This window comes from Neodiprion pinetum, chromosome 4 (assembly GCF_021155775.2).
Source record: "Neodiprion pinetum isolate iyNeoPine1 chromosome 4, iyNeoPine1.2, whole genome shotgun sequence".
Taxonomy (NCBI): domain Eukaryota; kingdom Metazoa; phylum Arthropoda; class Insecta; order Hymenoptera; family Diprionidae; genus Neodiprion; species Neodiprion pinetum.
This window is the reverse complement of record NC_060235.2, coordinates 26,400,513-26,421,970: the sequence shown is the minus strand read 5'-3', so window position 1 is coordinate 26,421,970 and position 21,458 is coordinate 26,400,513. Positions and strand designations below refer to the sequence as shown.

At 38.1% G+C, this 21,458-nt stretch overlaps 3 protein-coding genes across 6 annotated transcripts; all 3 read right to left on the bottom strand.

Moving 5' to 3' along the window:
- Positions 1-475: 475 nt before the first annotated feature.
- LOC124217825 (apolipoprotein D-like) lies at positions 476-7,575 on the bottom strand. Of its 4 annotated transcripts, none has more exons than XM_046623918.1 (5): positions 7,331-7,575; positions 3,204-3,321; positions 2,296-2,426; positions 1,102-1,281; positions 476-967 (listed from the first exon to the last, which is right to left on the bottom strand). In XM_046623918.1, exons 2-5 carry the CDS (start codon positions 3,312-3,314, stop codon positions 823-825), a joined length of 567 nt encoding a protein of 188 aa, XP_046479874.1. In that variant the 5' UTR covers positions 3,315-3,321; positions 7,331-7,575; the 3' UTR covers positions 476-822. The 4 variants fall into 4 exon arrangements, with proteins under 4 accessions (XP_046479874.1, XP_046479872.1, XP_046479871.1 ...); XM_046623916.2 differs by lacking the exon at positions 7,331-7,575 and adding an exon at positions 6,774-7,072; XM_046623915.1 differs by lacking the exon at positions 7,331-7,575 and adding an exon at positions 3,787-3,944.
- A 4,995-nt stretch (positions 7,576-12,570) lies between these two features.
- LOC124217827 (apolipoprotein D-like) lies at positions 12,571-15,138 on the bottom strand. Its single transcript, XM_046623919.2, has 4 exons — positions 14,885-15,138; positions 14,518-14,648; positions 13,773-13,943; positions 12,571-13,561 (listed from the first exon to the last, which is right to left on the bottom strand). Exons 1-4 carry the CDS (start codon positions 14,993-14,995, stop codon positions 13,429-13,431), a joined length of 546 nt encoding a protein of 181 aa, XP_046479875.1. The 5' UTR covers positions 14,996-15,138; the 3' UTR covers positions 12,571-13,428.
- A 1,577-nt stretch (positions 15,139-16,715) lies between these two features.
- Positions 16,716-21,159, bottom strand: LOC124217823 (magnetosome-associated protein MamJ-like). Its single transcript, XM_046623913.2, has 4 exons — positions 20,999-21,159; positions 19,134-19,264; positions 18,822-19,065; positions 16,716-18,132 (listed from the first exon to the last, which is right to left on the bottom strand). The coding sequence occupies exons 1-4, from the start codon at positions 21,110-21,112 to the stop codon at positions 17,095-17,097; spliced, it is 1,527 nt and encodes a 508-aa protein (XP_046479869.1). The 5' UTR covers positions 21,113-21,159; the 3' UTR covers positions 16,716-17,094.
- Between the last annotated feature and the right edge of the window lie 299 nt (positions 21,160-21,458).

Sequence of the window (21,458 nt, the reverse complement as noted above, 5' to 3'; positions counted from 1 at the left end):
ACTTGGATTATTGCCGTTAAGATAAAGGTAATAAAACCATTTTGATATCAACTTCTTTCCTTGCAAGAACGTTTTCTTTTTTTTGCTAAATTTTGCACCGAGTTTTCAGGCGGACGACGAAAAAACATCTTACAATATAAGTATAAAATGAGTCAGCCTAATATGGAGTTATTTCTTATGAAGTAAATTTTCAGTACAAAACTGATGTACAACGATTGATAAAATCTGATAATCTCACACGTTGCGATGGTGAGTTGAAACAGGTTGTCAGAACCGGTAAAAGACGGTAAAATTCAATTCGATAAGTTTATGAACCGTCCGCGTCGCATAAAGTTTGAACACGGTTATCTGGACGAAATATTTCAAGTTCTTATTTTTTATTAGGAAATTTCCTCAGCCGAGTACTAATTTCTGATAATTTTTAGTGAACTCTGAGGCAGTTTGTTCGGTTCGTTAGTGAGGTGAAAATCTACAATAAGAACCCATAAGGTGTTTACATTTATTTGATTATCATTCTAATAATAAATACACCGCGGTAAATTGTCGTTTTATATGAACGTATGTATTATATATTGTACAGATGATTACGATCGAAGAAATTCCTAGCGGAAGTGATACGAAATGCGAATATTTTGGTCACTTGAGATCAATTTACATTATTTATAAACTTTATGGATTAATTTCTTACACCAAAACAGGGTGGCAGTTAATAAATAAATTTGTCGCTTCCTTCTATATCGAAAATGAGACTTATCACACTTTAATCTACGCAAATGACGAGTGATGATGTCCGCGGGAATGCGTGATTACGATCTATCGCGACTAATACATCGCTGGACAATTCTTTTGATCCGTTCTGAGGAAATACGCTCTGCTTATCTTGTTCCTGTCGATCGCTCGATACGCCTCTTCCAAAACCGCGACTGACGGGTTTCGCTCCCTCGTTAAAATCCAAGAATAGCGGACGCTGTAGGAAACAAAACCGAGATTAGCACAGAGCATGTTCTATCAAGGATTGAAAAAATGATTTTCTTTGCAAATTGAAGACATTCGTTCAAATAATTTAAGTTGATTAAAGGGAATTTATCGAGCGATAATTACCTGAAGACACCGAAATTCGTGCAACTCCATACGACAGCCCAATTGTCGTAGTCGGTGTCGAGGATCCAATATGGCGCGTCTATTCCAACCGGAAGCGAAGGAAATGTGATTGTCAATTTTGCGTCATCTGACCTGCCGATGAGTCGGCCTATACCGTCGAGACTGGAGGCAACTCCGGTTCTGGATAAGAATAAGTCGATTCGGGTCATTTACTCGAAGATGCCATAGATTTAATACTTGGAAATTAAATTGTAAATCAAAGGAATTCGAGTAACTGAAATATTTTTTAAAATAAAGTGAAATCAATCGACATGACTGAAATTGTTGGAAATCAACGCCGATCAGTTGAAGCCATGAAGTTGACAGCGACGAAGAAACTGTGAAGCAAGTGTTGGAAATCATGGAAATTGTTGTAAGTTTTGATGGTAAACGCCAATCGGTTTCAATTCATTATCATTCCACTGATTTATATCTCATCATTTGTCTTCGTTAATTTCTAGTGTACCAAGGAATTTTCCTTGATTTCCAATGATTTCCCAGCATTCTAGGTGGTTTCCAGGGAATGGTTGTGAAAATTCCTGTGATCTTATCCAATCTGGAAATTGCTGAAAGTCGCCTACAACGATCGGAAATCATTGGAAATCAAGGGCAACATTGGTAATAAATGGAAATTTCATGATGAAGTAGAAATCTGTAATTTTTGTTGCATTCCACAAAATAAGTGTTATTGCAAAAATAAACTTTAAATACTGCCACGTAACGGAGGGATTGAATACTGAGATGCATGCCTTTATTTGCTGCAAGAATTACTGGATGTTTTATTAACACGATTTGCTAAAACACCAACTTATAATTAATATTCCAAATCGTAGAATTAAATAGAGAAGTTGTAATTATCAAAGTAAGAATTACGCCTTACGTGTAAAGTGCAGTAATGCTTTGAATTCTGATTCATTCTAAAACAAAGATGCAACGTGAAAAAGAAAATCTGATAGAAATTTGAAATTTGTCAGCAGTATAATCAAACTATAAGAACGCACGAGCGTTTTTAGAAACCTATCACTTGAAACAACGCAAAAGGCTAATGATGAGTGTTTTCTCAAACATGCATAATGTAGAAAATTTCATACGTTAACAATCTAAAAACACTTTCTCCCACATAGGTTGGTATATTTACACGAGCACGATACTCACATGGATGATATCTGACTATTCCGGATCTTGACGGATCCATTTTCACTGAGTGCGTAGTTCGCTGTCACGCACTTACCACCGAATTGAAACAGGGCGAAGTACTTTTCGGCTTCGTACCATTTTCCCATGTACTGAAACAGGAAAGAAGTTTATTTATCCTACCATCGCACTGTTTATTGTTCGCATCGTCATTGCGAGTTCATCAAATATTATTTTCAATGAAATATATTCGAGGTTCGTTTGGTTCATGTTAGAAAGAACCTAGGGTTCCTTTGAATGCAGAACCAACGGTGGCCCCTGGGGTTATAATGGCCACACATTCGTTAGTGGATTGGAAGAGTAGAACTATTATAACACTTCATAGAATTACGCTGATGCCTTCACCGTTGCGTATTATGCCTGTTTTTCATTACCTGATTCCCGTACAGCGATTAAACCTGTCAAGTTCAACAGTACATCGTCATTTCATCTGGAAACCTGAACCCCCTAAGGCAGTGAACAATTATTCAAGGCATGCACTTCCACGCCAAATTGCACATTGTAAGTGCGCCGTTCATAATCAAAGAAACGCACAGCGTCATAAATATTATAACGATGCCCAGGATTTACCTCTCAGCCTCCGTCAAGTTCTTGGGAAAATTTCGCATAACATTCCGCAAGCGGAACTTACACGTCAGGCGGTTGGAACGCTGTATCGATACGGAATTTAACAGTAAACATACAATATGCGGTCATTCGGTAATGCGATGCTTGGTTGTGAATTCAGTACAACTTTCTAAAAGCCAAGTGCCGCACCGTGTGGAGTGTATAATAACGCATGTATTTACAGATTTGCTCGCCTCAAACTCGCACCATCAAACTACAGTGGCAATCACAAGTCGGTACTTGAAATTTTCAGAACATCTTACCCTCGCAGCATCGAATTCCGGTACAGTCTCAACGGCTGGACAGACACCCAGAAATGGAACCTGCGCCAAGGAACCACCAACAAAGAATAAGACCAGGGTAATCCACAGCATTTTTTATCTGGAAATCAAATCACATTCTTGAACGTCGCTCATCAACGGACTTCTATCGAGAGTTTCAAGCATTCTGAAACGTCTGGCAAGGTTCAAAGGCTGACGGTTATTGATCACATTTCCTTTCTACACGAGAGATGGACAGAAATTTTTCTCCTCGGGTCAAATGGTAGATGAGCGAAAGTCTTACGCAATCGAAGTTTGGGGGCATTGATACGAGTATATCGACCAGAAGATTAGTGTTTCAAAAATGGTCATTAGCTCATGTTTTCTGAACTTCCAGCCTTGGCCAGAAGTTTTATTTACGAATAAACTCTCCAGTTACTGTACCAAGGTTCTTCCATTTACTGGTCGTTTGCCATTCGGCTCAATAATAAATACCGATACAATCTATCCACGTGACGCAAAAATCTAAGCCTAATTTGAACCTCCAATTATGGTATAAAAGTGTAAAAACCCGTTGAAGACTCACTTTTCTGAAGTAGACGCGAATTCTGAGTTAAAGGTTCGATGTGACGTCGGACAAGGCAAACGTTGGACTGACTCGCGATGCTTTTTCAACTAGTATATATACTTGTTGAGTGAAAAAGTGATTACATAAGGATGTTAAGTGTTCAAGGTAGAGCAACATAATGTATGTGTACAAATGTATTTTTGCTAGATAAATACAACATCGTCGATATCATTTCTCGGCGATAGCTCTGTGAAAAAATTTCGCAACTTTACTCCTGCTCATGTGGGCTTCTATCGTAAATGCAATGATAGAATGCGTTACATTCAGAACTTCGGATTTGGCAATACAGTTTCAGTTACGTGCACTGGCAATGATAAAGATTTCATTCGTTACGCTTGCGAGAAAATTCGACTAAAATTCTCATCGTTTGCACAATGACCGTTTATATATTGTTGGACGTACAAGAAAATTTGCTGCATGCAACTTTTTAATTTAATTATTAGACCGGTTCTTAATGAGGTCAATTTTGAAATTCTGCAGTAATAATTACACTAAAAAGTACATTTTTTTGTAATTCCAACAATATTCAAACCATTATTATAACAATACACCCGTTTTATTAGAATTTTCTTGTAACTATAAGAAATCAAATTTTTTTCACCTTGGACTTCTGGAATAACTTACGGTTAATTGTGAAGCGAGTGGCTGAGATTAAGCACTTTGGTTTCATTGGATACATCGCTCCGTTTTCACTCTCAATTGAATAATGTTCCTTAGCAATTCTACAAGTTTCTAAATTTCTATGCATATTTGAATCCCAATTCATTGAATGCGATTCAAACATATTCCGCTTATCAGCGAGAAAGATATAGAAGTAATCTTTTTTCCCGGAAAAGAATATTTAAACCAATTTGAAGACTAAAAGAGTGAAAAAGAATAACTACGGAAGAATGCATGACGCATATACGAGTAAGAAATAACTCGAGTTGTTTTGCGTAAAAGTCTCCGAATATACACAGAAATAATTGTTGGCCAGGATTAACCTGCCAACTGTACTTGTTTTCCTAGATCTTGCAAAGGCATTTGACACTGTTAACCACAAGATACTATTAGATAAACTATGGAGACGTGGAATAAGAGGTATTCCTCATCAATTATTAACGAATTATTTAACTAATAGAGAACAATGTGTTAAGATTAATAACTGCACAAGTGAAACTAAGATGGTGAAAGTTGGTGTCCCTCAAGGTACGATACTGGGTCCCCTGTTGTTTATCATGTACATAGATGATATTTTTGATGTTTTACCTCCAAATGCTCTTGTAGCATACGCGGATGACACTGCCGTATTATGTTCAGATAGAAATTGGACTGAACTGAACGTAACTCTAAATAACTGGTTAAATAAACTGGACATTTGGTTAAAAGTTAATCAACTTTCCTTGAACATTGATAAGACAACTTATATCACCTTTGGAAGCTATAGTGACAGTGTACCCAAAAACTATCATCTATACATAAACGGCAGAGAGCTCAGTAGAGTTGAAAATTGTAAATACCTGGGGATCTTCTTTGATTCAAATAAGAAATGGAATATACATGTAAATGAACAAACTAAAAAAATAAGGTATTTCTCTTTTCTGTTCTTTAAACTAAGCAAAAGTCTAAAGCCTGTAATATTAAAAACTATATATCATGGATTATTTGAGAGTATAATTAATTATGGATTAATAGCGTGGGGAGGTGCGTACAACAATGCTGTAAAACCGTTACTTAATATACAAAAAAGATTAATAAATTTCCTAGTGTCGTGCAAAGATGTCTCTGCTCCCCTTAATATTAACGAATCCTTTATTGTTAGTGCAATAATGTATTATTATAATGAATGCAAAAATCTACTATTTAATAGTCAATTACAGATGAAAACGAGATCTAATCTCCTAACTCTACCTAAGATTCATAAGACAATTAGCACTAAAAATGCATACTCTGTCGCAATCAAGTATTATAATCTATTACCTAACTGCCTAAAGTCATTAGAGTGTAAGCAAAAAACCTTGAGGAAGAAACTGAAATGTTGGATTATTTCCTCAAATTACTAGTCCTTACTTTAATAACTATGTACTTTTATGTGTAATTTTGGTTCCTATCACTTTGTTAAGCAGTATAGACAACAAGTAATAATTTTTTTTGTATTTTCATAATGTTCATTTTCTATACTAGATGTACTTCTGGTTCTATGTACAGATGCTTCTGCATCTCTACAGAATTTTTTTGTACCAGATATAAAATATAAATATAAATATAAAAATATTACTGTAATATGTTGCTTCTTGGCTATCTAGCCAGCTTTTTGTTCGTAGTAAGAAATTCGATATGGCTGAGATTCGGATACGTTACAGTGTAAATTATAAGGTATGAAAGTCTTTCAATTTTCAGGCATTACCAATAATAAGAAACACGCGGTTGACAAATCTTATCGCTTTGCCGAATTGAACGATTATTTTCTTAAGATTTTCAACACCCTCTGCCCTCGGAAACAAAAATATGACCTGATTTTTTTTTTTTTTTGTGTCAAAAAGTTTCATCTCTTCTGTGTAGTATGAAATTCATTTCAAGGTACATCTGTAGAAACTACAAAAAAAAACGTAGGTACTTCAATATTTTTACTCAATCACTCCCATAAATGGGAAGGCGAAAACAATGCGTTGTTTATATTCATTTTTTTGTGTAAAAAAACAGACATTCCGTAAACTATACACAATTCGATCCTAAAAATCTGGTAGAAATTTGGTGAATGAGCCCAAATACGGAGTGCAGATTGGATTTAAAAAAAAAATGTTCTTGTCGTTTGATAAAAATCAGAACACGTCGAAAAAAAAAAAAAAAAACAACTGTACGTACGATATAACCGGAAAGAAGGGTATTCCCAAAGGACGATCTCTCGTCAACGTATTCAATTAACGAGAAGGTGAAATATGTGTTTGAATATGCGTTAAACTCACCGTTCCAGACTCGTATCTCTAATGACTAATGATACACGCTTAGGCGTGAACAGGTAAATGGCACCGGACGCTGGGGTAGAGCGAGAATGGCCAAGAGATGGACTTCCTCCGCGAGCCGTGGGTCGTCTGACAGTGACCGCGGGCCGAGCATGTGACCAGTAACGCGGTCGACACTTATTTGTTGTGTCGGAGACGCGTCTTTCTCGGCGCACTGGGTCCGATAGTGGGTCAGTAACGGGACGCCGCGGTTCAAGGAACCCTTCTCGACACAAATCCACATTCGACCAATGACACCCGGCGTACAGTAGCCATTCCGTCTCTCTCGGAACGCGGGGTTGTGATAAAGTGTGCAAGGAGAGGAAGAAAGAGAAAAAAAAATGAAAAAAGAAAAAAACAAACAAGGTAACCAAATTTTTGCCACTTTTTCAGATCACGTCCGCGGTTCTGTTATCCCACTGTGTGTAACCCGGCTCTCGAATTACGTCACGTTCTCCTTGTTAGTTTTCAAATTTTTACTCGGTCGTTGACAGTTTTCCGCATCGCGTTTCGCCACTTACCCCGTCTGCGGAATTGCTTGTAACACGCGTTTTGGACGGGTTTGACATTCTTCTTGTCTCTCCTCATTTTTTTTTCCTTTTACGTTTTCTTCGGTTCCTCGATCACTATTTACGGTGACTGCACGTCATTGGTATGCTTGACAAACGTCCTGCCGCTCTGCGTTTTGGACCTCGGGGATGAGTCATGGACAGATACTAATTTCCGGTGTTGGATCGTGGTGTAGATCTGCCTTTTCAGTTATTGTAGGTATTTTTTTTTTTTGCAAACTTTATACCGTATCTGTGAAAATGTAAGAAACATTCATTTTTTTTTTTGTAAGAAGTTTTTAGTATAGGAGTATCGAGATTAATTCGGGAGTTAGATGGCTAGAGATTGAACATGCATCGGTATAAATATCGAGCTATATGATCGTTCAAATAATTATTTCGAATTGCAAAATCAAAGGACGAACACCACGATCACAGTTTTAATGTGAAATACAAGCGACCTTAAACAACTTTCGATGACTTTCAGACAAGCTGATCTAGAATTTGAGATTTCGATTTTCGCAATAGTAAGCGAACTTTAACGATTGAATTTATACTATCTTAATATTAAGTTAATTCGTTTTGTTTTCGATAGGAAAATTAGCAAGAATAGTATGAATAGATTGCCTTAGGAAAATTGTGGACAATTTCATGCGGTTCGTGATGTTTCTCTACGCATACCTTTAGCGAAAGGTTGAAGTTCATTATTTGTTTGTAGAGTAGATCACGATTAGCAAACAATAGCACGAATGTGACATCTGATTAAATGGATTAGAAATAACTTTTTATTGCGGTCTGTTTCATTTGTGTTAAACAGCGGCTGGGTGAGCGAAACTGAGGGTTTTGGAAAATTAATTAAGAAATAGTATTTGTCGGTACATTTTATTTTAATTCAAACTGACATCGGTTATAAATTCATCAAAGGATGAATTTATCGCAGGATTTAAACTATCAAAAACGCAACGAAGAAATTCAAACTTCTCATGTTTTTGCCTACAAGTTGTACTGAAACGCTTTGTTGACCTTTGGATTCTTCAACCCAGATAACGCGGTGTTCAGAGGAAACGAAAGAAGGAAATGAAAAGAAGATGATTGCCTTGAACGATAAGATCATAGATATTTTCTAAAGTGAGAACGAACATCTCCTGCCAAGGTGACGATACGAAAACGTGTGTAAAAGTAAACGTGAGATAATTGCGGCGTTTTAAAAGGTCAAACAATACCGGCTATATTCATGATTCTGCAAGATTTTAAATACGGGTATTACGCTGAACCACCTTCATGGATATATCTGTGTAAAATCGCGGTTAATCCCGGATGAAACGCTTCGTCCAACTGTGTGACTGTTGTTCTCAAATTTATGTACTATCAAACAGCAGGATACAGCTGTCAAAAAAAAAAAGTGCAAATTTGCACGTTTGTGTAATGTTTTAAGAAGGTAAATTCACATGGCGTATTTGCATTTTATGGTACACGTTATAGAGTGTGTTTGATTAAGATGTTACTGCACTAATATATGTTACGTGATATGCGAAATACCACATCACCGTGAATTCTAGTAAATTTATATGGCATAGAGAGAAGAGCGAGAATTGACGGTAGGGGTTATTTAATATTCGCGTTTCAAAATCCATTTATCCTCTCTTGAAAAAACTACTCACTTTAAAGAAAAAAAATAAATAAATAAAAACATAACAGTTTTGGAACATCTTTGCTGGCAAAAGAAAAACGTTCTGTTCAGTTGATTAATTGTAAAAAAGCTCGTCATATTTCCTATAAAGATGTGTAAATCGAATTTGAACGGTACATAATGCAACATCTCTTAAATATTACAATAACTTTAATGGGAGTACACAATTGAATTATTATCTCAATAGGCAAAGCTCAACGTTCGACTAATTTCATTGAATCAGGTCTCTCCGCAGCCGCGCAGGGAAAAATTATATGCAAACCGCTGAAGTCGAATTTTTCAATTTCGCACGGTCAAAGCGTTATTTTACTATTTTCAACCCATGGTTATTTTTATTTTTTATAAAATAAGGAACTTGACTGCCTGTGGGTGAATATTTTTTTAACCAGATTGTACTTTTAATGTATCTTTAAGTATTTCATCAACAAAAAGATCATAATTGAATAAGAAAAAAGTTTGAGTATGAAATGGAAGATAGCTGTAAACTAATCCATTGTTGAAGATTTCGGAATTACAATCCCAGGTAAAACAAAATATTAGTCATCTTAACTATTTAAGTCGTTATCCAGCGCCTAAAATTTTGAAGTATTTTTGGACGTGCTTAAAAATGTTCTCTATTTGCCTAATACAAACTATTAAATTTTGAGAATTTCCATTTCAATAACTGTTCATTTAAATTGATTTTTCTTATTTGCTAAATTGGATTATATCTGGTATATTTACAAATCTCCGCATGGCAATTCACAAACACAAAAAGTTGTTATTCCAGCTAACGTCATCGATGCGTTCTGGTGACACGGTTTGTGGTGAACACTACATCGCGCGAGAAGCTCGACCGATTTACTTCAATTGCGGGGATAATATCTTTGGACAGTGTGTCCCTTTGATCTTGATCCCAAATATTTTCTCATAATTAAAAATGTTTTTCGCGGCGTAAAGAATGGCGGGTAGTTGACCGAAACATCGAGCTTCAATTTTGACCAGCCAGCATTAAGAGAGAAAAGAGAAATTGATCTACCCAACCTGGTTCGAAGAAAAAAATAAACTATTCAAAAACATCAGATCCAAAATCGATCAAATCGTTCTCGAGATACCGAGAGTTCTCTGTGAAACTTACCGCTTAACGCCAGAGAATGGGCAACGAAAGCTACATTTTGTATTGCTTAGTCTTGTATGAACCTGAGGTTTCGATCCTGATCAGCCTCGATCGAAAAAGTTGAATAATAAACGAATATATGAATACAATATTCAATCATAGGCATACACAAAGTATATAAATTGCTTTTGGCACGATGGCAATAAGTAAAGTTATTGAATTGATCGCAATAACATCCTCTATACGGTAAAGATTAAACGTTTGAGCTCCTTATTAGTTAAAAATGAAATTTTACGGTAGTCAAAGTCAACAAAATGTCCATAATGAATTTTTCGATATAGACAGAATATATACCAAGATGATACACACTTTATTTTATCCGTTTTCTGCAAGCCCTAGATTCTCATCCAATTCAGCCACTGCTCATTTGTTGATGTGAATCTTTACTTGTGTTATCGGCACAGCTTTGAAATCTTTTCGCCTCGGTTGGTACGGCGAGTTAACGATTTTCCATTCGTAGACACTGACCACGTTTGTAGATCAATTTCCTTTTCCATAGTCGGCTGGGCAGGGACTTATTCCTTTGCGGACTAAATTCGTAAATTGTTCAGTGGGTAAAACAGATTGGAAGGCTAGATCCTCAGTCGATCTTTTTATGGCTACCGACTCACTCAGTCGCGTTTGAATGAATAGTGTGCTATTCCAGCGCAAATTATTTGACAACACATCTTCGTTGAACGTTCAAAATCACTGATAACTTTTCAGAAGAAACATTACTAAAATTAGTGTTTCGCTAATAAAAATCGAAATGACGTAATTTATGTTTATCGTTTTACAATAGATTAATTGACTTATAAGACAAATTAGTAATCTTGTCAAACTTTGAGCTGTGAAAATCGTCACATGCAAACAGTTGTCGACGAATCAGTGATTTGTAACGTAGGTATAGGGAGTGTTCAAAATCCAACACAGTATATATAAGGATATCGTTATAGTGGCCACAAATTACCGATTAAGAGTTCTCTGCTCTCAGTGATATTAGGTATGCATAGTTAAAATAAGCCATAAGAAAGAAAGATGCAAGTTCGTAGTGATCGTCACAATCTCGACAGCACGTTATTTATAATCGACGAAAACACTGAGGAGGTAATACTTAAAACAGATTTACTTTTCGAAGACAGAATCTTTGTCGTTGATACGTCTTTTTTTTCATGTAACGGTTCCTTTACTTTTTATGAAATTGTATCCCATCGCATTATTTCATGTCATTTACAGCAGTTTTTGGAACATTTTTTATGAACATTGCATGATCTGTGTCGGAGCCCTTCGAGTTTTATGCATTCTTTGGTAGAATCATGCGGTCAGAAAAAAAACCGGCACATAGCAATTTTGAATGCCTATAATTTAAATGTGATCTCGTATGAATTGCAGATTTTCTCATCAAACCGGTTCCGGAATTATCGTGGGAGTTTATCGGGACAGACAAACCGAAATTTTTCTGAAAACCTGTTTTTTGAATACTAATGGTGTGTAGACTATAGGATTTATCGAAATTGGAAATCGTTATTTCGCACCGGAACCAACACTTTTCCTGCATCACAATAGGGGATGAAAAGTAAGACTTGAATATTAGTTTAAAGAACCCAGATTTTTTAATTCTAAAACATTCTGGTTTTACAATTTGACGCACACGTTATTCTCTCGTGGTTACATCTTTGGAAGCGAAGATGATAACTCATAAATCAGAGAACTCGAATGTTTGCACTGAATTTTGAATTACAAATATTTATGCAGATTTTTTGAATAAAAGTAATGAAAAATTGAGCTGCAATACGCGAATAAATAAATCGGGCATGTTTCGGCAAAGTAGCGACGCGTAAGTTTGAACGAAAGTATTTCGCACCGATCACGTTCTCATTTCACTCACTATCTGAAACCACCCTCACATGCGTACTCACACTCGCGTGCGATGTTTACCTGCCCGTGTCGCGACTCAAAACAAATCAGCTCTGTATCTTATGTACAATTATCCACTGTTTTGAAATCCTGTCTGTGTATTGTGTATGTGCATTTCCTATCTTCCCCGGACCCAGTTGTCGTTCGGATCTCTAGCGATACGGTTCCTATCGTGTGTGTTAGTGAAGCATATCTTTCGTTCGTTAATCAACTATCTGTCATCATCATCCCGCTTTACTCACTCCTGGCTGTCATCACTGACTCACGGATCCTACGTCAATGATCCACATATAGCGCTATCTCTCCAAACAAGGTACTTCTTACTCTCAATATTTGCGAAACAGTAATTTCGGAAATCTTCTTTGCAAGTTGACGCGTAGTTTCACCAGACATAAGGATTCGATTATTTCGAAAAGGTCTATTCTAACAACTGGTGAGTCTGTGTACAATAAATAAGCGAATGTACTCATATTCAATTTTTTGAAATATTTACTACTAATTTTGTACACGTTGAAACTTTGTGAAAGTTAGTCTTATAGAACTGGCCATCCTGTATTTGGGAGTCTTGCGTTGGATATCGTTTCTATTTACAGCTTTTTTGTAAAATTCGAACCATTTAGCCGTTCGTCTGTCGACTAACTAACAATTTTCACAATCTTTGAATCTTCAAAATTATGACACATAAATAGCTCTTTTCACTGATCAGTAAGTTTCCAAACTTCTATGACGAGCTGGTATGAGTAGAAATGAAATTCAAGACCGCATGTACAACAACCCCAATGATTTTGTATTATCGGGAGATATAAATTCGAAAAACTGGTGATTTCGAAAAATTAACGACGGAGCCAGGAATCGAACCTGACGTCTAGAGATGCTTGACTCTGTTGTCGTTAACTTCTCTCTTCACCAATGAGTTCAAGTTTGTTTTCTTGTGCTTGGTATTTGTGAATAGAACGTTTTCGTCTCTTGAGCACCCGATGTAAGAATGTGTGTAGCTGAATGTTTACATGTTGGACTTTTACGCTTCCGATGGGAAGCCACGCAAGACGGCCAAAGCCGTCTAATAAATGATATGCGGATGTGCATATCATTAAGAGTCCAACATGTGAACATTCAGCTACACACATTCTTACATCGGGTGCTCAAGAGACGAAAACGGTCTATTCATTTTATATTATTCACCGAAATCGCTACATGTGTAGTAAGATCACTTGTGCTAATTATTAAGAAAAGTAACACACCTTAAGAGTAACAGTTACACTCTGGATTAGACATAGTAAATAGTATTTTGATGAAGTTGTTTTGCGATAATCATCGTGATTACTAATTCTAACAACCCGTTTGATTCGTTTGAGCCAAATACTTCGTCTTCAAACCGTTGGTCGTATAAACTGCAAAAGCTTCATCCAATATTGATGCTAAGGGGCTTTGTGCCCGAGTCAAAACCCAATAGAATTGGAGGCTGGGAAGAAAAAGGAATCAACAACGGCTCATTATAAATGACGTTATATGCAAGCAACATTTTGTTTCGGCTTACTTCACGTTAGTTTTGACTATATATTCACCTCCATATTTAATCGAAATTAACCTGCAGTCTCATAGGAATAAATTTTGACCATTCATACGAAGGTATATGAAAAATAACTATACAATGATGAAAGATCAGTGCTTACTTGAAAAGTCCAAACTTCGTACAGCTGAACACAGAGGCCCAATTTGTGTAGTCGGTGTCGAGGACTTGGTATGACGCGACGAACGGTAGTGACGAAAATTTGACGGACAGTATGCCATTATCCGAATCACCCACGATCGTGGCTAGACCTGTGATTGAAGAACTTCCCAGGCTGTAAAGAAATATTTTCATTACATCATTGTCGTTTTGAGTATTTTTCGCGAAAGTAGAAAAGAGTGGCAATACAGAGATCGAAAATTGGGATGAAGAAAGCAGAGCTGCCGAAGAGAGTCGCGTGAAAACCAATTGCAAGAATCTTGTTTGAAATCAGATTTTACATCTGTTCGTGGTGATAAACTTATGTCCTATGGTCGGTGATGAACGTTGCACGATTGATTCGAAAAATCATCAAGGCTCAAAGGTCAAAGTGCGTACGAAGTGAGCGAATCGTACTTCACAGTTTCCCTTCCTTTCAGAGTGACGAAATCGTTTCAAACCGTGGGAAATGACAATCTTTGCTATTGTGCTCGAGTAGTCGATAAAGTTTGTAAAATCAATGAGAATCTCGCGTAGGCAAACACTTAAACCAGATTCACCCTCGCTTTGAGGTTACGGTTATATGCTACTGGTATAAGCGATATTCAAATTGTGATTTCGAAAAATGGTTGCATCTTTTTTTTCCGAGTTCTCGTACTTCAAAAAATATCTGCCAACGTGTCATATTTGTATTTTTAGACGGCACTTACAGAACTGATGTTGCACTGTTCTCGACTGTGACTGTGCCGTTATCGTTCAGCGTATAAGTCGCAGTGACACATACGTCGCCTGCTTCAAAGATAGAGACGGTTCTGTAGGACTCGTACCAAAGTCCCATATACTGAGAAAGAATAACAATTTCAGTGCTCATTGTGATTGCCGTCGTTAGTATGTTTATTAAAATTCGATCGACTGTTAAAAAATTGTTTGAAAGAAATCACACTGAGAATACGTTTTCCACCGACACCGTTTAAGAAGAACATTTATTTGAAACGGCATTTATATGCTCACCCCGAAAATCCCCACGGAATTTTATTACATTTTCATTTGTGTTGAATTTTTTTAAATTTGACTTACCGAAGCCGGCACAAAATCTGTCATACTGGTCACCGTAGGACAGTCACCCCAACCTGTCAGCTGAGCCAACGAGCCGCTCACGAAATGCAACGGTAACGCAAACCACTGCATTTTCAGGAATGATTCCAAATTATTTTCGAAGTTTGGGCAAAAATCAGACGCAGATCTCCAGGAAATCTCAAAATCAAATTCAAAATACAAGCAAAGCCGCAGGGGATTGGCATGACTGACAAGTTTCGGACTGACCAAATTCTCCTCTTCTTCACCTTATATATAGCACATCTGCAGCATATAAATATATAACAACAATAAAAACAATAAAAAATTGCGCTCTTATCAGTACACAAGACATCACGAGAATCGTAAACTGCGCTGCTTTTACGATCACGAACCTGAGAATGTGTTTTTCAAGGATACGGGAAACACTACACGTAGGGTAATCAGGACGGTCCGAGGATTGCAATATGTGACATTTCGCACAGAGTGTGAGATAATGCGTCAGGTGCTGTGACATTTGATTACGAGAAAAGTAACAGAACTTTGCCTGGCATGCATTTGGAAAATGGCTTGACGACTAACTGCCAGGACGATAACTGTGATAGAAAAATCTGTCGAGGTACGTTTTCCGTCTTCAAAGTATCTAAGCATTTTCAATCGAACGGAACCGCGCAAAAACACAAACAACAAGAAATCGTGTCAATTTTTCAATAAAAATTATCGGTAAGTTTCAAATCGGTCACGGAAGGCAAAAAGGAAAAGAAAATCAGTAATGCAGTTTCGGTCGAAACGACTGCGTGACATCCGTCGTGATGTACGTTTGTTCGCAAACAAGATAATTTCAACGTTGCAGGTAATAAAACTAAAATAAAATCCGAAAGTTCCTAATTCTGAAGGACTGAAATACGGCCATGTTATACAGTTTATCCGTTATTGAGACTAATTCTGCTTGCCGTACGTTATTTTCACGACCAACGATTATTACCATTGATTCTTTTTACATCCGGGATTAAAAGAAAGAATTGCGAAAGAACTAGAATGTACAAAAATATTTTCCGATAGTTACATAATACATACATTTTATTTTCGTTTCGTGATCGATAATTTCCAAGTAAGATGTTGAAACGTGCTGGGGCGTGATGTGATATAAATTTTCCTCGAGCCTGCAACCGAAAATGTTGCAGAAATTTACGTTAAAAAGCTCAAAATCTCACTCACATTCTTTTGAAGTTACGAAGAAACGGCTATTTAGCATTCCAATTGTTATTCCCTTGTCGAAATTTATATCTAATCCAAAGATCACGATTCATATTAAATTATAACTATTCTGCGAGATTAAATAAAAAAAAAATTCATCAAATACACTTGTCAAACTTCACCCGAAGATTTAATATTATCAGTGTAGGTCTTCTTTACGACGTAAGTTGACATTTTGATTAATATAAGTAACGAGCAAAATTTTTTCGTTCAACATTATTCTCTACAACTTCGAAAATATGATAAAAAAAGTGAAAAATCAAGTAAGCGCAATCTTCCTCGTAACGTAGAACTCTCATTTTTTTACAGAATCTTTTTTTCAACCTAAACAAATATTTTAGGGGTTGCCACGGCGGAAAGTCGCAAATTATTTTATTTGCGAAACGCTTTAATGTATAACATACTTATGTAAATAAGGAAAACGTATTGTTCAAAACTCTCAATTCACTGCAGTAACTGTAAACGTAGATTAATGTTTTTCCAAGCGAATATATAGGTATACGGGTACCCATCGGATGGAATGTAGGCATGGAATAATTTACTGTTGTCTGCTCCCAGTAGACCTTTTTCAACAACATTTTCGAGGTAAAATTTTACGTAACACTTTATTCTTTTTTTTTATTTTTGAATCATCTTTCCATTATGAACTTACAATTTTTTATTATTATTATGTTGGTTTCTTCTTCTTTTTTTTTTGTTTTGCTCTAACCATCAAATCTTTCACATAATATACGTACGGAATTTTTGCATCGTTGGATAAATACAAACCTAACTTATGAAAATAAATTATTTGGCACTTGTGCGGCGAGACTGGCCGGACTCAAACTCCGAACTGGTCCAGAGTAAAAATCGGCCGCTACGAGCCGCGCGGAATTATCGTCAGCCTTTCGGGATGAGCCTAAAGTCTTGCGGTGTACCAGATTCGGTGATTTATTCGGTATCGAGCTGCGTCAATTTCAAGGCTTCGGTTCCGCGATCTTTGCCGGCTCGGCCACGACCTGCGGCTTCGGTTCCTCAGAAGCGACCGCTAGGTTCTTCACCGGAATCGGAACCGCAATCGGAGTTTCCGGCACCGCCGGTTCCGCAGCTGGTAACTCGGTCTTTACGGCCTCCCGAAGCGGCACGGACTTTTCAATAGCTTCCGGTGCGGCCACCGGAACCTCGGCGAGCTTTTCCTCCTTCGCGGGTTCGGCCAAGGCCGATTTTGCCGGCAAGGCCGCAGCTTCCGGTAGCGGAACGGCGGCGGCCGGGGTTTCTATCTTTTCCTGCGTGACCGGCGCGGCTTCCGGAATTGGTTCAGCTGACTTGAGAACAGGGACCGTCACCGCTGGTTTTTCCTTCGGTTCCTCAAACGCGGCTGGTTCTTCCGGTTTGACCGCGGTTTTCGCCGGCTGGGCCACAACCGGTTCCGCGGCCTTCAGCACCGGTTCCGTTTGCGGTTCGGCAGCGACGTCGAGCTTCTTCTTTTCCGGCTCGGCACTCACGACGACTTCGTGAACCTTCGACTCCTCGGCGATCGGAGCTGCTTCGGGTTGCGGCTCTGCGGCCGGCTTCGCGTTCTCAGCGACCTTCAAGATGACCTCGGGCACCGTTTCCGGTGCGATAGGTTTGGCCGATGCTTCTTTAGCCGGTTCCACACCGGCGACTCGCACTTCTTCCGCCGGTTTCTCCGCGGCTGGACTCGACTCGACAGCGATTTCTTCCTTCGGGATCTCCTTCGCTGGCTCAGCTTCTTGCAGAATTCCGCTCGACCTTAAGTGCACCGCTTTTTCGAGCCCGGCTTCCGGTACTACGGTTTCCTCTTTGATCGGGGCTGGAGCTGGAGCCACGACTGGAATCGGAGCTGCGTCTGGGGCTGCGACTGGAACTGCAGCAGCGGCTGGAGCCGGAGTTTCAACTGCTGGAGTGGGCGCCGGGTCGTAGGCACACTGAGCCTGGTCTGTCTTCACGAAGAACCTCTTCGAGATTCCGTTTTTGTCCAAAGCGCCGTAGGCCTAGACAGTCAAATTTACGGTGCGGACAAAGTCGTAAAAATTTCGGATTTTCGATTCAATACGAATATTACTTTCTATTTTACGAATTTTTATTTTGTACACGTGATTTGGTTTATTTACTGTCAACGTCGTCAAATCCTGCATCGTCTAAATTTCTTTGAAGATACTGAACACCTTTGCCGAAGATGATGCCAAAATTTCGATGAAAAATTTAAATACCGCTGAGTTTAGTTCTAATGGAAAGAAGTTGACGTTAAAGTTTCGTGAAACTTAGGAAAGTGCGTTTTCGAGCAAATCTAACTGAAATCTTATTGTGACACAGTCAAAGCCGCTGTTCTCCCATAAGAATACACGTGATATTTAAAAAATTTCATAACTTTAATACTAGATCCGAAATTTGAAAATTTTTTGCATTGATTCCATCATATCCATCGTTTGAAATTAAAAAAAAAATCTCCCCAGCCCATTGGTCAAATGGATTTTCCGCAATAAAGAACGTTGACTCCTTGATTGCGGAAATATCTTCGTGTACGCTTAAATCAAATTTTTCTTTAAAGCTGACCGAATTATAAGAGCAAACGTGTTTCACCGGTGATGAACCTCCCCAAAAAGTTCGAACTATATCTGCACTTCATCAAGCACGGCGTGAAACTAAAACCTACATTGTGCTTATTACTGTTTCAAATTACCATCTGCAAAACCTCCGTAGTTGGGATACGTTGTCGGGTCATCAGCCAAGCGCTCTGAGTGTGGGCGAGTCCGAGGCTGGAGCAGCTCCAGAGGACGGCATAATTACGGTAGTCGGTGTCCAGTATCGAGTATTGCATCTCGGGCGCCAAGGGTATGGTCGGGTATTTGACCTGGAGTCGTCCTTCCTCAGCCTTTGTTGGCGAGGGTTTTAACTCGCCCTCCACGACGCGCTTGATTCCAGTCCTACGGCCGTTCAGACGAGTTAGAAATTGGAATTAACGGTCACAAACTGAATATTAAAATCCACTTACAGTCGATTGATAACCTCGTTGCTGACGCGCACTTTTCCGTCGAATCCTCGGGTGTAGTTTGAAACGACACATCGCGAGACAAGTTCGCTCAGTTGAAAGTACCTTTCGGCTTCGTACCAAACACCCAAGAACTAAAATAAAAAGGTAACATTTAAGGAGAGTCAATAGTCAATGATTTATTTTTTAACTTTAACTCTGGTACTTTTATTTGTTATTTTTTCTTTTAAATTTCTTGCACCAAAGCAAAGCAGTGCGTCTTTATTCACATCCGCCTTGACGGGTGTTCAATAGTGACGCTCCGACAAAACTGTTTTCAACTTACGAACACGGTTCGTTGATCGCGTATATTTGGTCCTAGAATTCTTAGACCGGTTCGTCAGAATTTTACGTATTAAATCTTGAAGAGGACTGATTCGAATTAATTCAATTTCAAATGTTGCATATTTAATACAAACGTGACGCAAGCAGCTTCAAACATCCGCCGCTTCTGGTTAAGAAACCGCATTAATTTGAATATTACATGCAGCGATAATTCTTCTCCAAGTTTCTGTGATCTCATAGAATCAAGTATACGTAGAGTAATTTTCACTGATAGGTTCATTATTCTTTCAAAAACTTTATGTTTTAGTGCATAACTTGTTTTCGTATACATTGATTATCAGCAAAACAGGACAGTTACGTAGAAATCAGGACCAACTACTGAAAGAAATCCACTTATTTATGTGAAAAGCATCAATTATGTAAACGGAGAAAATAATTTGAATAGATAATTCTTTATACGATAGAATTATTTCGGAAAAATTGTGATCGGTTCCAAGATTATCGAGCATCTTGGGTGAGAGTTGATATTTTTTGCCAAGTTGTTTTCAGAATAAAAGTTTTTGAGTTCATAATTTAGAAGATTCTTTCTAAACTGATCAAAGACTCTGACAAATTCAAATGAAACTAACTGGATCGAATAACATGAGATCATCGCATTAACCGAGCTAATTACCAAGGAATGGCAAATCATTCACTTATATACTGCAGTTACTATCAGGTTTTTATTGCCAACGAATAAAAATGAAGTCCCCTTATTGTTTTACATCACTCAATTCGTATTGTACTGACTTATGAAAAAGATTCTGAATAGTCCTCGCGATGGAGTGTGTTTAAAATTATTGTCGAGCAACCTTAGCTGGAAGGATTAAAAATCATTGATGCAAAAATTGAGGGGTTGGTTCGACAAAAATCGATACTTATTTACTTTGTTTCATTACGAGATAGTCGTATAGTGAGTATTTGTAAAATTATTAAATTCGTAAGGTACAATAATCTCTGAAGAGTAGGGAAAATTGATACCGATGCATCGATTCAAATCGCTTCAAATAATTGGTTCGAAAATCTCGTTGATTCGTTCAATTTCATTTCACGATAGTTAATTATATTCAGAAAACTATACTAAAAAATTCTTTTTTCACTTCGTTAGTCTATTTAATATTGCCAGTTGTTGATCACAATCAACATCGGTACGATCTTGTAAAATTGAATATTCGGCGATGCCGGAACAACGAAGATAAAGTGTTTGAAAATCGTCGGAGAGTAAAATCGAACGAATCCACTAAACCTTCAATCATTTTGAGGTGTTTCAAAACGAAGCATCGACATCTAACAATAAGCTCTTACCTACAATACCGGTATCTATTATTTTCGTATTTTTAAACAGGTTTTCGCAGTTTGGGATTATAACAATGTGGTAAAATATGTTCAACGTACGATTATCTCGCGATAAAATTGCTAAAACGTTTCGGTTCTTGGCCAATAAGCCGGCATTGTTCAGCGTTGGGTAAAAATAAGACGGAGGAATATTGTAGGGAAAGACTCACCTTGGACAAGTCAAAGCCAGCCATAGGAAGGTAATCGGGGCACCATCCCACGTTGGGAATTTGGGCCTTAGCCAAAGCTAAGGCCGCGAATACGAGAACAATCTTCTTCAGCATTCTTAACGATCTGGCCGCAAGATTACAGATCTCTGGGCTTTATATACATTAACCTGCAGAGGGGCAGGAGCGATGACCGGAGGATCTCCCCACCTGTGGGCCTCATGTTGCCATGCTCGTCCCCGGGGACCAGCCGGGCGGAGATGGACACTGGTCAACGGGGTGTACAATAGCTCTTGTGGATACAGGGCCTTTCACGTACAGGTTGTACCTCGGGATAATGAAACATCTTTTTTCCCCTCCGATTCTCCTCACAATTTCACGGGCTCACCTCCGTTCTTATTCTCAACTTTGCGCCGAGACCGGCGTCGATAATATCGAATCGAGCACGTGTTGATCGCTTTGT

Coding starts and splice junctions, on each gene's coding strand:
- LOC124217825 (XM_046623918.1), bottom strand. CDS start 3,314: ATGCTGTGGATTACCCTGGTCTTATTCTTTGTTGGTGGTTCCTTGGCG. Junction 1,282..2,295: donor AATAGTCAGATATCATCCAT/GTGAGTATCGTG, acceptor ATTCTTATCCAG/AACCGGAGTTGCCTCCAGTC. Junction 968..1,101: donor ACGAATTTCGGTGTCTTCAG/GTAATTATCGCT, acceptor TGTTTCCTACAG/CGTCCGCTATTCTTGGATTT.
- LOC124217827 (XM_046623919.2), bottom strand. CDS start 14,995: ATGCAGTGGTTTGCGTTACCGTTGCATTTCGTGAGCGGCTCGTTGGCT. Junction 14,649..14,884: donor CAGATTTTGTGCCGGCTTCG/GTAAGTCAAATT, acceptor ATTCTTTCTCAG/TATATGGGACTTTGGTACGA. Junction 13,562..13,772: donor ACGAAGTTTGGACTTTTCAA/GTAAGCACTGAT, acceptor TTTTCTTCCCAG/CCTCCAATTCTATTGGGTTT.
- LOC124217823 (XM_046623913.2), bottom strand. CDS start 21,112: ATGCTGAAGAAGATTGTTCTCGTATTCGCGGCCTTAGCTTTGGCTAAG. Junction 19,265..20,998: donor CTGGCTTTGACTTGTCCAAG/GTGAGTCTTTCC, acceptor TTTTTATTTTAG/TTCTTGGGTGTTTGGTACGA. Junction 19,066..19,133: donor AACGAGGTTATCAATCGACT/GTAAGTGGATTT, acceptor GAACGGCCGTAG/GACTGGAATCAAGCGCGTCG.